Here is a 15,248-nt window from a genome sequence, read left to right on the forward strand (position 1 = left end):
GGCGATATGCATTCGTTCAAGGACTGCTTGGCCTTTCAGTTACATATGTTACTGGAGATGTTAACTGATCTTTTTCTGTCCTTTTCCGCTCCAGTGTTGCTGCCTCTGTGACGCCTCTGGGCGAACCTCTATGTGGCCTTAATGCAGAAGTTGTTTCCTGTAAACATCATGGGCCATGGAAACTGCACAGGCAGCATCGAGAAAACAAACAAAAACGAAACAAAAACTGTAATACTGTAGTTTGCACGGAAATCCTAATCAGATAATTAAAAACCTAACTGTTACATTCCTATGCTCCATAACATTGCACATGCCTTTAATGAACACTTAGCACCATGCAACCTGAAGATGAAGTGATTCAGGCCTTCTGTAATATATAGTTTTTTACATTAAAATAGAATCAGTGTGAAAAAGCTAGATGTTAGTTAATTTTTACATCATTATATTGTTACATATTAGGCTGGCGTTTGATTATCTTTGTAGATTGAAACTATATGCTGGCACTTATACCATAAAGGGCCCTTTTATTATCAGCACTAACTTTCCTAAACTGAACTTAGATTTTCTTAAAGCGAACTCCACTGCAGGCGATCTGACAATGCTCCGGTTCCGGTTTAACCTTTTGATAGCTGTACAGTCATTATGTAAGGGAGCTATTTCAGACCAAGAGGGAAGAAAGGCCTTGACAACTAAGAGTTATGAACATCAGCGTGATAGAAAACCTCAGCGGTGCAAATGAAACAACGCTGCAACTGGAGTCTTGGATTGGTTATGTGGAAACTGATGACACTACAGTGTTTCATTAGGACTTTTCTTTTTCTTTGTGGGTGGGGGTGCAGCTGAATCTAAAACCCTACTTCTGACAAAGTAGGGATGTTGTGTAAAATGTGAATAGAAACAAAATGCAATGATTTGCAAATCTCATAAACCCATATATTACTCACAATGGAACATAGTGAACATATCAAATGGTTAAACTAAAAAAATGCACAATTTTTTGGAAGAAAAAAAAGGAATTTTGAATTTGAAGGCAGAAAAACATCTTTAAAAAGTTGGGACTGATGTGGGATTTTAGCTGTTCAACAGTTCCTGGTTTTCTTTGCTGGATGGGAGCAGATGCTGTTCTGAAACCTGTATATACTGTTCTGCACTGATGGTGCCTTTCCACATGCGTAAGCTGCCCATGCCAGAGGAACGAATGCACCCCTATACCATCAGAGAGGCAGGCTTTTGAACTGTGTGCTGATAACAGGCTGGATGGTCCCTCTCTTTAGTACGGGGGATGTAGTGTCTGTGGTTTTTTAAAGAGTTTAAAATTTTGATTTGTCTGACCTCAGAACAGTTCTCTTCTTTGTCTCAGTCCATCCTAAATTAGCTTTGGTGCAGAGATGACAGCAGGGTTGGATGGTGTCCACATCTGGCTTCTTCTTTGCCTGATAGAGCTTTAAGCAGCATTTGTAGATGAACTGTGTTTACAGACAGTGATTAGTGGAAGTGTTCCTGAGGCCATGCAGTGATGTCCAGAACAGAATCAGACCTGGTTTTGAGGCCTGATGGTTCTGAAGATCACAACCATCCAGTCCTGACTTTCAGCCTTTTGTCCTTAAAGCAGAGATTTCTCCAGATTCTTGAAATCGTCAGATGATATTATGAACTATAGATGATTCAAAGTCTTACAAATGTTCTGTTGAGGAGCATGTTCTGAAATTGTTTCATTATATTTTGACAGTTTTTCACAGACTGGTGAACCTCTGCCCATCTTTACTTCTGAAAGACTCAGCCTCTCTAAAATACTCTTTTTATGCCCAGTCCTCTTACTGACCTGTGGCCAGTGAACCTAATTTGTAGCAAAATGCCCCTCCAGCTGTTTCTTATTCGTACAACTTACTTTTACTCTCCCCACGTTCTGAGACATGCTGCAGCCATAAAATTCAAAATTACTTTTCAAAAAAAGTTACATCTTCTTCGTTTAAACATTTGATATGTTTACTGTGTTTAATTTTAATTCAAATATGGGTATATGAGACATATGCATATCATTGCATTCTGTTTTTTTAGTTACATTTTCACAAGGTCCCAACTTTTTCAGAAATGTTGTTGTAATCCACCGCTTTGTTTACTATGTTCAGAGACAAAACAACAAGCACAGATCTTATGTGAACTGCTCAGTCCCATCTGATGAAGAGATTAACACGGTTTGAAGTCGTTAAAGGGTGACATTGTGTGATGATGGAGCATACCACCGCGGGCGGTATGGTGTACAGTGGTGTGTCTCGGTCTGGGCGCGGCTGTCAGCCTTCACTCTACTCCTCAGCAGTGTGAGACAGCTGCTTCTCATACAGGCTGAGGACATGATGCACAAACTGGTACTGCTCACATGTCTGGATCATCCCACCTCTGAAAAACACACAACGTGAATAAAGATAGGAGATAGCTGTTTTCATTCAGAAAATAGAATTATGGCATGTATTTGGTGTATTTTTTTAATATTATATCAGTTTATTTGTGTAGCCCTGATGTATTTTGATGTGGTGGCAGTAATGAAATAGGAGACGAAGGTTAAACTCATGAACTTTATGACAGAAACTGCAGAGATGCTCTTACAGAACACGATGATCTTTAAATCTTTCTTTGAATTTCTCTTCTGCCTTACCCTGTCACAGCAGCGCCCTCTAGTGTCAAGAAGTAATCACATCAACAGAACAGAACAGTAATGCATTCACTTGTAAACCTAAGAACACAATGTTCTTTAAATATTCCTCTTGTGTTTGCATCTTATTTTGAGCTAAAACGTTGCCCAAAAAAATGCGTTTTGTAACTTTTTGCTTTGGCTGTCAAGCTTTATTGCCTGCCCACTAAAGACAATGAGGACGATAGTATTATTTTTTTGCTTTTTTGTTTTGTTTTTGTGTGTGTGTGTGTGTCTGCATTCCCTCATGATTTCAGACAAAACCAAGCCATGTCAGCATGAATTTAATCCCAGATTTATAGACAGGTACGAGCATTAATAAAGGGTAAACATATCTCACCTGTCCAGGCGGAGCTGGCAGGTAGTTCTCAGGATGTCAACGATACCTTCAGTCCTCAGCTGCTTACACAGGATGGAGGTGGCAATGAAACAGCCAGTTCGACCAATTCCAGCACTGGAGAATAAAAAAATAATAAAAAAACGATCTCAAGCACCTTACCTGCCTTACCTCCCTGGTACCTACCTGTCTGATTAGATCAGAAAACAAAAAGTATAGAGAAACAAAATGCTAAAAAGGCTTTAAGGTTCCTATAGTAAAAAAATATAAGCTGAAAAAAAGGGCACATCTTTTTAAAGAACAGATTAGGTAAGATTTGGTTTTACTACCTTTTATAATTTTTAAAAATATTTATTTAAAATAAAATTTCTCATAGAAATGCATTGAGATCCCTTCAATTTCTGTAAAAACATTGTTCTTTTTACAATTGGTTTTAGGATACTGGCTCTATTTTCGCCTTCTTGTATTATTTTTAACCAGTTTTCCATTGCTTTTAGAGTTTAGCCATTATTTTTTTGGCTACTTTTAGCTTTAAGCTACCATTCAGCTAATCTTAGCTTCAAGATAACATTCTCCTACTTTTAGCCATTACCTAGAGCTTTGCTACTTTTAGCTTTTAACTACTGTTCTGCTACTTTAAGCTGGCATTTAGCTTTTTTAGCTTTTCCCTAACATTCAGCTCCTTTGAGCTTTTAGCTAATGTTGTTTTTTATGCAAATTTTAGTATTTAGGTACCATTCTGTTTCTTTTTTTTCTGTTTAAAAACTCAGTTTCTGCCTTTACAGGAAATTTTAGCCACTTTATTCAGCTCTCAGCATTCTCACTGGATTTTCACTGAAAATGTCCTCTCCTTGAAGCTCTGTACCTGCAGTGGACAATTGTTGGTCCACTGGAGGGCGGAGCTTCCTCTCTGGCTCGTTCCACTTCCTGTACCAGCTCCAGCAGGGGCGGAGCCTTGTCTGGGGTCTTCTGATCGGGCCAGGAGGTGTACCAGTAATGCCTCAGAGTGCGCTCCTCTTCCTCGCACTGAAACAGACGCATAAACTCAGAACATCATCAATTGCTCATACATGTTAGTATTTTGGCCTGAGTTGCCAAGGCAACAGCTAACACACTTTAGATAAAAGCTTCTACAAACTTTTTTTCCTTCTTCCCTTGACAATACCGAGCACAGTCTGTCAGTTTCCATCATTCATATGTCAGCACAAATGATTATGGCTACAGATACACAACAGAGCCAGAGATAAACAAACAAAACACTTTTAACTCACAGCACATTTATGTAATGATCCCTCGGTGCTTATTAATGTGATGCAGGCTGCATTAGCTGAATCATGTTTGTATTTGCTAAGTGCTGATGCCACCATGACCCCAAATTAAATATAAATGATCCCAAACACATAAACAGCACTGAAACAAAAAGCCACATTATATTTACTTCCACCAAACAGATATTTATGTTGTGAGTCTAAATGCAACTTTGGTTTTAACTGAATGAAACTTGAATCAGATCATGTTAGTGTTTTTGTAAAATGATGAGTTCTGATCTCAGCATTTTAAGACACGTTTGGCTGTAAACAGAAGCAGCAAAGATTAGTTTGAACTGTTTAAGATAAATTCAAATAACACAATTGCCATGTTTATAACTCTGATTATAAAGCAGAACTCAATCTCAGCAGGATTTGTCTTAAAATTAAACAAAAAAGAGGATGTTTGCATTTTTTGCATGAGCTAAGCTAAATTGTGGTCAGATACACATTTTACATTTTATATTTTATCTGATTAATAACACACAACCTATTCTGTTCTCATTCAGTCTGAAGACATTCGTCAAGATTTCACTTTTAGTTGGAAAAAGCTCCACAAAAGTCAACTCAAGTATTTTATTTGTGTGTATGTGTTAAGAATTTATTAAAACAGTGTTAAATATGAAACAGTGCTGACTTTTACACAGTTCTTTTAGCTAATGGCTTATTTGCAGACACAGTTTTTAGCTAAAACAAAAAGAAAGAAAAGATAACTAACACAAGAGTCAGACACCATCACTGCCTGAAGGAAATCATCAAAACAGTGTAAAAACGAGGGTTGTTTTACTTTTATTAGCTGGAGGCTGCATTAGGAACAAACACAGCACAATTATTTCAACAGTTAAAAACTCTGCAGTGCAGTCCAGCTGTTGAACTTCACAGAAAATCTGAAATTTGAAGTAAAAAAATACACTAAAAGCTGGTTTTTAACTCCAACCTTCTGCATCACAGTGCATTTCTCATCCTACAGGTTGTGAGTGAGAGAACTGATTACTTTAACTTTATTTATTAATGTTTTAAAACTCCACAAGTCAAATGGCTCCTGGGCCAGATCCATCAGTTAATGTGTAAAAGCAGTTTTTATGATGTGATGCTGACAGTTACCTTCAGAGTGAACACCCTCAGACTGTAGTCATCCTCTTGGGTCACCGACATGACGCTGATCTCTATTCCCTCATGGGTCACAGTGTCCTCAGGCCAGTACTCTGCACATTTCTGCTCAAATGGGCACACAAGAGATGTTTTTACCTGTTTGATTGCATCTACAGCACATAATGTGTAAATGTGTGAATGCTGATTCAAAAACTGATACGACTGTTTTCCTAGTTTCTTCTGTTACTTTTAGCGTTTAGGTACAATTTTGCTACATTTTTTTTATATTATTACTTATTTTATCATGTGTGCTGAGACCTCTCTAATGAATTTTAGCTTTTAGAAACATTTTTTCTAATTTTAGCTTTTGAAAGCAATTTTTTTAAATTCGTCTTTTAGCTACAGTTTTTGTTAATTTCAGCTTTCTGCTTCAGTTTAGATAATTTTAGATTCATCAGCTTCTGTTCTGCTTGTTTTAACTTTAACAATTCAGTTAACAAATCATTCCTCAGCATATTTTAGCAAAGTCCTTCAGCTTTCAGCATTCACACTGCATTTTTGTGAAAAATGCCATTTCTCTACGTATCATCATCATCATCAGCCATGTTTTCACAGTGACCTCGTTCTTCTCCTCCAGGTTGGTGATCATCACTATAATCGGGCTTTTCTCTTGCCACACCATCCTCCAGAAGTCCCCCACTGTGTTCACCGTGGGGCCCTGCGTGGCAATGTACGCCTGCTCTTTATCCCCATAACCCTGCACACAAACAGAAATACAAACAAACGTTCCTGGGTTGGACCATAGAGAATATTCAGCTCAGGACTGCAGACACTACTGAGTTTGTCCACTAATACAAACATTTTCACTTACTTTGAGATAATTAGCGTTGATGTAGGTAGACAGAAAATCGTCTTCGTCTTGCGACTTCAGGTTGACTCTGCTGTGTGGGTCTGTAGGTGGACAAGGTGTCAAAATAATCAAATAATGAGTAAGATTGTTGGACCATTCTTTTATATGATTGATTTGTGTCACTATGTGCGTGTAAAAACACTGTAAAAAGAAATTGCATAATTGACAATATAACTAATTAAAGTTATCATATATATATTTATATATATATATATATATATATATATATATATATGATAACTTTAATATATATATATATATAGTATTTATATTGTAATAATCTGTCTCAGTCTTGTGTTGCAGCTGTACTTACTCGGTAAAATGGTTTTATAGCGGTTCTTTCTCACAAGCCCTGGATAATTGTACTCCTTGGGGTCCACAAAGTTCATAGGAGTTTCCTGACAATAAAAATAAACAAACATTTGGTGCTAGAAAAATCTGTCCTTACATAAAAGCCAAACACTAAATTTGAGCTAAATATCTTTAAAATAAACTCAGTTTTTGACCCTTTTATAATGGCTGAGTTTGATTAGCTGTGACAGCCATCTTTACTTGGATTGACTTCAAAAGTTAATCAGTTGTAGGTGTAGATAATCACTTTCTGCGAGTTTTATTAAAAAATATCCATTGGTTCATGAGGTTCTTTGGTAACAGACTCTCACACACACACACATACACACAGACAGGGGCAAAAACAATCATCTGGCTTTGCCTTTCGACGGTGGGTGATAATAATATCCAAAAACATGAAATCACGCAGTGCCCTTCATGCCAAACTGTTTCTGTCTAATTGTACCCGACTTAAAGGCTTCTAATAATGTTTGTCTGATCTTATGTGCATATCTTTCTGCCTGGCAGACACTGCAATCCTCTGTGGGTTTTAATATGCAAAAATACTTGTAGCCCTCCGTCCTTCGCCCACTGACAGGCAGTGGAAAAGCTTACGGGTGTGTTCTGAGCTCTGCTGGGTGTTTGTGTGTGTGTGTGTGTACATTAGTGCCTGTGTCTGTGTGTCAGTGTCAGTGCATGTCTCTTCCGGTGAGTCTGAGTTAATCTACAGTGTAGGCGGCTGAGCTGCTGCTGCACTCACATAAAACTCAGCCTGCAGGTTCTGGTCATCCATGGCCCTCGTGTGCAGCATGGCAGGGGTCAGGATGTGTGTTCCCTGTCGGAGGTACTCCTGGGCCGACTGGTCTCTGGGAGAAAGCTGGGCTCCATAACCGTAGGGCTCCGTGCAGCCTGGTGTGCACATGTCCAGCGTCAGAGAAACATTGGAGCCTCTCCTGTGTGACGACGAGGTCAAGGTTAGTTTGAAAAGACCAGAGGTCTGTAAACACATTTGTTACATAAAATTTGTATTAAATACACTTTGATAAGGCACAGGCCTTTTTAGATTAAAAAAAGGTTACGAAAATATTTTTCAACAAAATAAACTTGCTATTTCTGTGGATGCAGAAATGCTGATCTCTGACCTCTCCTGAAGCCCCACCGGTGTGACGGTGAGGGTGGAAGCGTCTGCTTCCGCTCTGATGTCTGTACCCATGTCAAAGACAGGAGTCTGAGGCACCGGGTCGAGGTCCAGCAGGTCCTCTTGGGCGTCCGTCCACTCTGACAGGGTGAAGGAGGGCTGACGGCTCACAGACTGACGCCTATCACCAACGTTCCTCAACACGGGTTCTGATGACCACAAGCTAGTACCATAACGCCACTTACACACCATGTGGATGATCTGGGAAGAAACCAGAGTTCAGAACGAATGAAGCAACAAATGTGATTTTTTTCCCCTCCATAAAGGTTCATTTAAACCAATACACTAAGAAATTATTTTACCTTCAAACAAACACAAGTTTCATAAACCTACCACAGTTTGTATACCAAAATGTTCAGATCATTCATGAGGTAGGTGCTGGGACTTTAGGTTTTTCTAACTTTTATACTTCATAAAATTATTTAACTTGATTTACAAAAACTTTCCCCATTAAAAAACATTCACATCCCTTCAATTCCTTTAAAAAAATCAGCTTTATTTATGAGCTTTATACTTGTTCCATTTTTTGCTTTTTATCCTATTTTAGTTTCTTTGCTAGTCTTTTGCTATTTTTAGGTTTTAGCTACCATTTTGCTAAATTTGGCTTTTAAATAGACTTTTGGTGCTTTCAACTAAATGTTCGCTACATTTGAACTAGTATTTTGCAACTTTTAGTTGGCATTTTGGTATTTTTAGTTTTTACCTAGGCTTTTGCTACTCAGTTTTAGCTTCTTCAGTAAATTTTCAGCAGTCATTTCAGTTTTACAGAAAATACAATTTCTCGACTGTTTGTTTGTTCCTTAAACCTGTGTTGCAATAATTCAACATTCAGGCCAATCTCACAAAATGTAAAACAGACCAAAAGTTTGTAATATTGAAGAAAAAAGCTGTTTTGATGTTAGGATTAAAAATTTGACCAATATTTTACCATAATAACACAGATGACCACACCAACGCCTGATGTGCCATGGATAACCCAGTTGTGCTGTTTGGTGTCTTCCACCTCTTTCATCAACATCGTCATCTAACCAAGGCAGAGAAACCCAGAATTAACAACATTAACGAGTCACATTCAAAACAAACGTCACACCCAGATCTGACACTTACATCTGTTCCAAAAATTGGTTGGTACGGTAAGATGAAGCTGAAGTAGGACTCGATGACCTGCAGGGCTTTGTAGATGGACGAGAATGGTCCATTTCCTTCCAGCACAAAAAACACCCAGTATCCCTGAGAAGAAGAGAAGAGGAAGGTTAGAGAGTCACAACTTTGCCAACTGCAAAATAAAATGTTTGAAATAAAAGTCAACAAAAAATGAGTCATTTGCTATGCTAATGTTGTATTTATGCTAATGTTAAATTTGCATTTTGTTACCAAACATAACCATGACAGGAATTAGATGAAAACAAGCTTTTTTTTCCATTACAAATTTACATACCATGACTTGGGAGATGATAAACAGAGCAACCCAGCAGTGAATCTCGATCACCACATTGTACACACTGACAATAAACATCTCCTCCCCGTGTGGGTGTTGGCATCCTGTTGGTCCATCTTCACAGTCAAGGAGCCCGTCCTTCTTAGGGGCTCTGTCGCCTATTTTCTCAATTTTTGTGGGTTCATCCAGCCAGACGGGGTCCTCATCGGGTCTCAGGAAGATGGAGTCTTCAGTGTGCGAACGAGTGGAGCTGCTCAGCCGACGGGTCATGATACCCCTGTTAAATGAGGTTCCTTTCTGTTAAATGTATCTGTTGGCTCTGTGTTTGCAGGATTCAGTTTTTTCATTAATAAGCAACTCTGACAACGTTTGCTTCAACTTTTTATTACTCATCAGACACTTCCAAAAAGTCAAATTTAAAGAGGAAGAACAGCAAGACATGAGAGTGTATGATCTTCAAGATTGTCCAAAAATGATTTGGCTAAATGGACAGTAGGGTTCAATTAATATTTGAAGAAGCTCATTTAGCAGAAACAGAGTTTAATTCTGATTGGACTAAAGAGCTAATGGCTAACCTGAACAGAGCCAAGACTAAAGTCTGTTACCATTTTAAAACATTCCCAGTCTCAAATATTTCATAGCTTTTTATGCATATACTATTTTATAAACCTTTACACCACCATCAGTTTCCCGTTACGTGGCTATTCTGGCAGAAATCTTTGGTTATTCAAACAAGAATTAAACTGGTAGCTCTACTGCTGGTTTATGCTGCTGCTATTTGCCTTTGCAAATGACCATAGAGTTCTATGTAAATAATTGTAAGGTAAAATTCATAACAATGTAAAGATTTATAATAGCATTCACATAAACTGCAACAAAAGTTCTGAAACTGGAGTCTCAGAACTCCACAAGTGTTGCTGGGGCTTGTTTAGTGGTTGTAGGGTTTTATTATTATCACCTGCTGCTGAAAGGAGAAGGCACACAACAATGTTTTTGCCCATGTCTGTGTGTTTCCCTGTGTTTATATGTCTGTCTGTTAGCAAAATATCTTATGAATGGCTGAACAAATTTAGTAAAACTCATTGCAAAGATCAAGGAATGAACATCTACAACTGATGAACCTTGGAACCATCTTAATTCAAGATGGCACTCACCTTGGAAAACGCAAAGATGGCCATAATTCAGTCAGTTTTATAGATATTGTGCTAAAATCTTGTGTGATTGTTGCTGAGAGATATTTATCACATATACTTAAAGTGCTACTTATTAGGCGAAATATTTGCTTAATATTTTGCCAAAGTTAGCTAATCCACATTATCCAACACAAAAATAGCTGTAACTCAGTCAGTTTTACAGCTATTGAGGTAAAATTTGTTGTGGTAGTAGCTGACAGTCCTTCACAACACATACTCCCTCACAACTTTAGTTTGATCTAAATGGTCATAACTCTGTCATTTCTCAGCACAAGATGATTTTAGACTAAATCTCTGACATGAAAGTTGGTGGGCAACATGAATTCTTTCAAAGAATGCCAGTTTTTGTTATTGTTATTATTATTATTAAATTTCACCTTCATTATAAATAATCTTACAGAGACGTATGGGTCTTATTCTCAAGAGAGACTTGTTTCAGGTTCTCTGCTCACAGGGCCAACAGTGTGTGCATCTTCAACCTTTAAAAATATTATTGTTTTTAATTCAGCTTCCTGTCAGTTGTGTTTATTAGGCTGTGTGAATGTGTCTGACTGTGTGTTTCTAAATGAGCGTGTACATGACAGAAAGGGTTACATTTAATCCACTAGCCTATTCACATGGACAGCTAAGCAGTTTGGAGTGGCTCTTATCTCTGGATCCTCTTGTCTCTCTCAGATTGGACTCTATTGTGTGAATGTATGCGTGTGTGTGAACCTGTGTGTGTGTGTGTGATAGAGAGAGAGATGCTCTATTGTAGAGAGATGAGTCAGGGGTAGCATGTTTACAGCCCTGTCCGTCACCTTGGCAACAGAGTGGCTCTCATCCCTCCCATCCGTTCTGAGCATTATCATCTACTGACAACACACACACACACACACACACACACACCTTTGCATCAGTCAGCAGTGTATTCAAAGCCCCTTTTTCTGCCCTCCACTTTTGTCCTTCAATCATTAATAAAGGTGTTTTGTACATTTGGCTGATTCCCGCCACATGATTTGTGTGGATGTGTGAAAGCGGGGGCTTTGGAGAGTGGTGCTGTTTGTGCTATTATCACCTTTTCATTTTTTTATTTTTTTGTCTGAATGTGTTGCTAATGGCTAAATTTGCCATGCGTGTGAGGTTGGAGCAAGTTTTCATCAATGACTTACCAACTAACGACGAGCCTGCCGGCTCAGTGCAATAACTTCTAAAAAGTCACGTGACTTACCTACAAGAGATGGCAGGGAACTGGTGAGGGAGTCAGATCACATGATCAGTTCGAATCCTGTATCCTGTGGCAACCGGTTGTTGTCAGCCATCGTGAGGCAGAGTCAGTTCTGAAGGACACAAGACAAGAGCCAAATCTCATTGATTTCAACTTCAAAATAAACAAACAGGGAAGAGTGCAATGATGATAGTTATGGTTATTTCAACACAAGAGCAATTTTGCTCCAAAATGCTCCTAATACACACTATGAATAGTTTAACTGGCCATACCAAGACAGGGTTAGCAATCCAGTTTCCTTCAGCTGTGGATCAAAGTAGCACCCTTGTCATCTCCCAGCTGTGATTTCATGTGCAGAGGATGGTGATGTGAAGTGACACAGAAAACTGTCAATATTTCCTCCCGTCTCCCTGTTCTTTCCTTCCCTGAGAGGCAGGGATGATTCAGGCCAAACTACACCGACACCCTCAGGAACACATTCAGATCACTCCAGTCACATCAGTATGCATGAATTCAAGCCTTCTCTGCTCCTCTCTCCTCCCTACCATCTCCCTCCTCTCCTTCTGGGCCACTGGACCCTGTTGAATGAACGGGGTGAGCTCAGCGGAATATGAGATCCCACCAGTGGCCTAAGATCTCTCTCTCTCTGTGTGTGTGTGTGTTTGTTTGAGTGAGTGCAGGTATTGAACAGTACAGAGCTGTTTTGAGTCCTTTTCTTCCTCTCTTCGCTCGCTCTGAAGGTGGATTTCAAGTGATGACGCCAGTTAGCGCGGCTCGTAGCCATGGCAATGTGCATGCATGCAATGTATATAACACACTAACACACACCCAGACACACACATCCACAGGTCATGGTGGATATAGGTGAAAGTTCAGTTTCCTTTCATTATTAAACAATAGGTGAACAGGTAGCGGATGGAGGGATGGAAGGGAAGGACAAGAACACTTTTTTGTGTGAAGGTTGTCTGAAGCAGTGAAGCAGTGACGCAGTGAGGTTGGCGTTTTGGTAACTGTGGCAACGAATATTCTGTGTTGCACTCATGCACACACTTTGGCGGGCACACTGCATGAAAAATGAAAAACACAAACATACATCTGCACTGGGGGAGCGGTGACAATATCCATGTTGATAGAAAATATTATCTCTGCTTCTCTTTGCTTTAAGTCTTTGAGGAGAAAAACAGCACGTCTGTCTTTGCAGACTCTTGTTGGCACTTTTAACCAAAGCTGAAGTGAGGATTTCAGTAATATTTAGATCTTTTGGGGTTCTTTATCTTTAAAGAAGTCTGAAACTCTTTAAAGATTAGGATTTTTCCCCCACATATTATTTTCTAAAATGCCCTGTCAAAAATTTTATTTGAGGTTTTCAAACATAACCCACATATTTTATTAATTCTAGGACTAAAGATAGAAACCGTAAACACAGTAGCAGCATTTCAACTGGGAGTGTGACACACAGTTTTAAATGTAATCTAATACTTTCCTTTTTTAAGCAAAGGCAAAAACAAACATAAAATCAATGCATCCTTTTTGTTAACCTGAAGTTGTTTGGTGCCTGATTTTAATTTTATTCTTATTTTATGTATTTGCACGACATAAAACAAAATAAAACAGAAGAAAAAAAGTTAAAAATACAGAGCAGGGAAAAAAAAGGCAAATACCTGAAAGCAACTAAACACAAAGAGTTTCTGTTTAGCTGCTCCGGAAATAAAACCAAATCAACTAAACAAATGTATATGTGCAATAAACAAACAAGTGGAATAAAAACAGCTGTAAAATTTTAATTAATATGTCTTTCAACCATTTTTTAAAAAACATTTATTAGATGAGCAATTTCTAGAGACCTTATTCCATAGCTTAGTACCTTTATAATGAAATGAAAATGAACCTCTTCACATGAGAAATTTTGGTGGATAAGAATTTGAAGACTGGCGACTCAAATAAAAATGTGCATTAAAGTTTACTATGAAATAATCCTTGAAGGGCTCGGGAACATTTCCATCATTTGAATAAATCTTTGAAATAATAAAAAATGGATCCAGAATTCTTTTTTTTTTATTTTTCAAAAACTAAATGATCTTAAAATTTAGTGATAAAAAAGGAACTCTTTTGGTTTTAAAGAGTGGCTATGATTGTTCATAATATTATTAGAAGAACTCATTTTGAACTTTTATGAAGCTGATAATCATGAAATAACAAAATTATGTCAACTTATAGAAATAAAACATCTTGGAAATTGTTTTCAAGCAGGATAATAGAGTCTTTACAGTAATGAAGTCAAACCTGACACCTGATTCAGGCTCATTCCTCTTTTAAAGTCTTCTGTCCTTCGGTGCTTACAAATATAGTCTGAGCAAAGTGTTTCCATTGATCCGCATGCATTCATGAACCTGCTGTCCAGCTGAATCTAAACTGAGTTATACCATGAGTCTGTGGCTCCTACCCGAGCAGGACCGCAGGATGAGGACTGACCCAGCGCTGCCAGTTGTGTTAAGCTCTTTCAGGAACAAGGGGAATTAATGTGGTGACAGCTGGCTTCTGCTTTAATGGATATTTTTGATTCTCTAGAATTATGTCTGGAAAACAAAAGATCTAAATATGATTTTCCCCCTGTGGATTTTTTTATTTATTTTTAAACAACACAGTTTGATTTGCTTTGTATAACGGGCTCCCTGCTTTTATATGAAACATCTCTGGTAAATGATGGGGATATCTACTGATTCATGATGAATAAAAGGGTGTTTTGTTGCAGTGATTGTGTAGCAGAGACACAGGGTATTAGAGAGCTCTTACAGAAAGTGATGATAGGATGGAAATGTGAGATCTGCCTCATCATCCTGTCTCCAAATACACACAAATGCACTCTGATAAAACCTTGATAAAAATAATACAAAAGCTCAGGATGACCTTAAAATGAAATGCCCCCTCAAATCCTGCAGCTTTCCCAACAATTTGTCCTGTAGCTAGTATCTGACAGCAGCTCCAGAAGTGTTGCGAATCTCATTAATAAACAAATAAACTTACAAATCATCATGAATAAAATGTGCTGCATGGCGAATTGATTTGCAGGAGATAAATCTGGATTCCCTTTGACAGAAGGGATTGTGTTACATGACTGCGCTGCATCAAAGCTCCAGTGCAGGAATGGCATTCTCTGGCAGTCATTCATACTAAGACAAAACACCATTCATCTCACGTACATGGTTACGGTGAGCTGGAGCGACCACACAGCGCAGAGCTGGATGGATTAGTAATGAATCACCCGGGGAGGTGGACTGTTGCATGTCTCTATCTGCTAACTCCCACACTGTCACATATGATACAACAGAGAACATAATAATCAAGCTTTAGGTTGGATTAGGGAGGTAAAATATTTAGATAACAGCGGCACTGACGAGCCAACCTGTTGGCAAATTATTCATCCGGGGATGAGCACATACATGCAGAAGCTACATCACATATATGTTCCTACCTTTTTAAAGCCAGGAGAGTAGAACAGTGGGGGCTTTAGTGAGGAATTGGTATTCAACTCATGTCGCACAGCCAC

General features: G+C 38.5%; 1 protein-coding gene across 3 annotated transcripts in view; it reads right to left on the bottom strand.

Annotated features, from left to right (window-relative positions):
• Positions 1 to 1,005: 1,005 nt before the first annotated feature.
• ptpn5 (protein tyrosine phosphatase non-receptor type 5) overlaps positions 1,006 to 15,248 on the bottom strand; it is a 45,654-nt gene continuing 31,411 nt past the window's right edge. For 2 of the 3 annotated variants that reach the window (XM_037978382.1, XM_017418857.3), the window contains 13 exons: positions 11,705 to 11,813; positions 9,302 to 9,578; positions 8,971 to 9,093; positions 8,792 to 8,887; positions 7,808 to 8,064; positions 7,426 to 7,618; positions 6,649 to 6,733; positions 6,297 to 6,376; positions 6,045 to 6,182; positions 5,438 to 5,548; positions 3,892 to 4,052; positions 3,030 to 3,143; positions 1,006 to 2,397 (listed from right to left, as the gene is read on the bottom strand). In XM_037978382.1, the coding sequence (XP_037834310.1) occupies positions 2,304 to 2,397; positions 3,030 to 3,143; positions 3,892 to 4,052; positions 5,438 to 5,548; positions 6,045 to 6,182; positions 6,297 to 6,376; positions 6,649 to 6,733; positions 7,426 to 7,618; positions 7,808 to 8,064; positions 8,792 to 8,887; positions 8,971 to 9,093; positions 9,302 to 9,571 (1,722 nt within the window). In that variant the 5' untranslated portion in view covers positions 9,572 to 9,578; positions 11,705 to 11,813 and the 3' untranslated portion in view covers positions 1,006 to 2,303. Of the gene's footprint in view, positions 2,398 to 3,029; positions 3,144 to 3,891; positions 4,053 to 5,437; positions 5,549 to 6,044; positions 6,183 to 6,296; positions 6,377 to 6,648; positions 6,734 to 7,425; positions 7,619 to 7,807; positions 8,065 to 8,791; positions 8,888 to 8,970; positions 9,094 to 9,301; positions 9,579 to 11,704; positions 11,814 to 15,173 lie in introns of all 3 variants that reach the window. The other variant, XM_017418858.3, reaches the window with a different exon arrangement.

This window comes from Kryptolebias marmoratus, linkage group LG11 (genome assembly GCF_001649575.2).
Source record: "Kryptolebias marmoratus isolate JLee-2015 linkage group LG11, ASM164957v2, whole genome shotgun sequence".
NCBI lineage: Eukaryota > Metazoa > Chordata > Actinopteri > Cyprinodontiformes > Rivulidae > Kryptolebias > Kryptolebias marmoratus.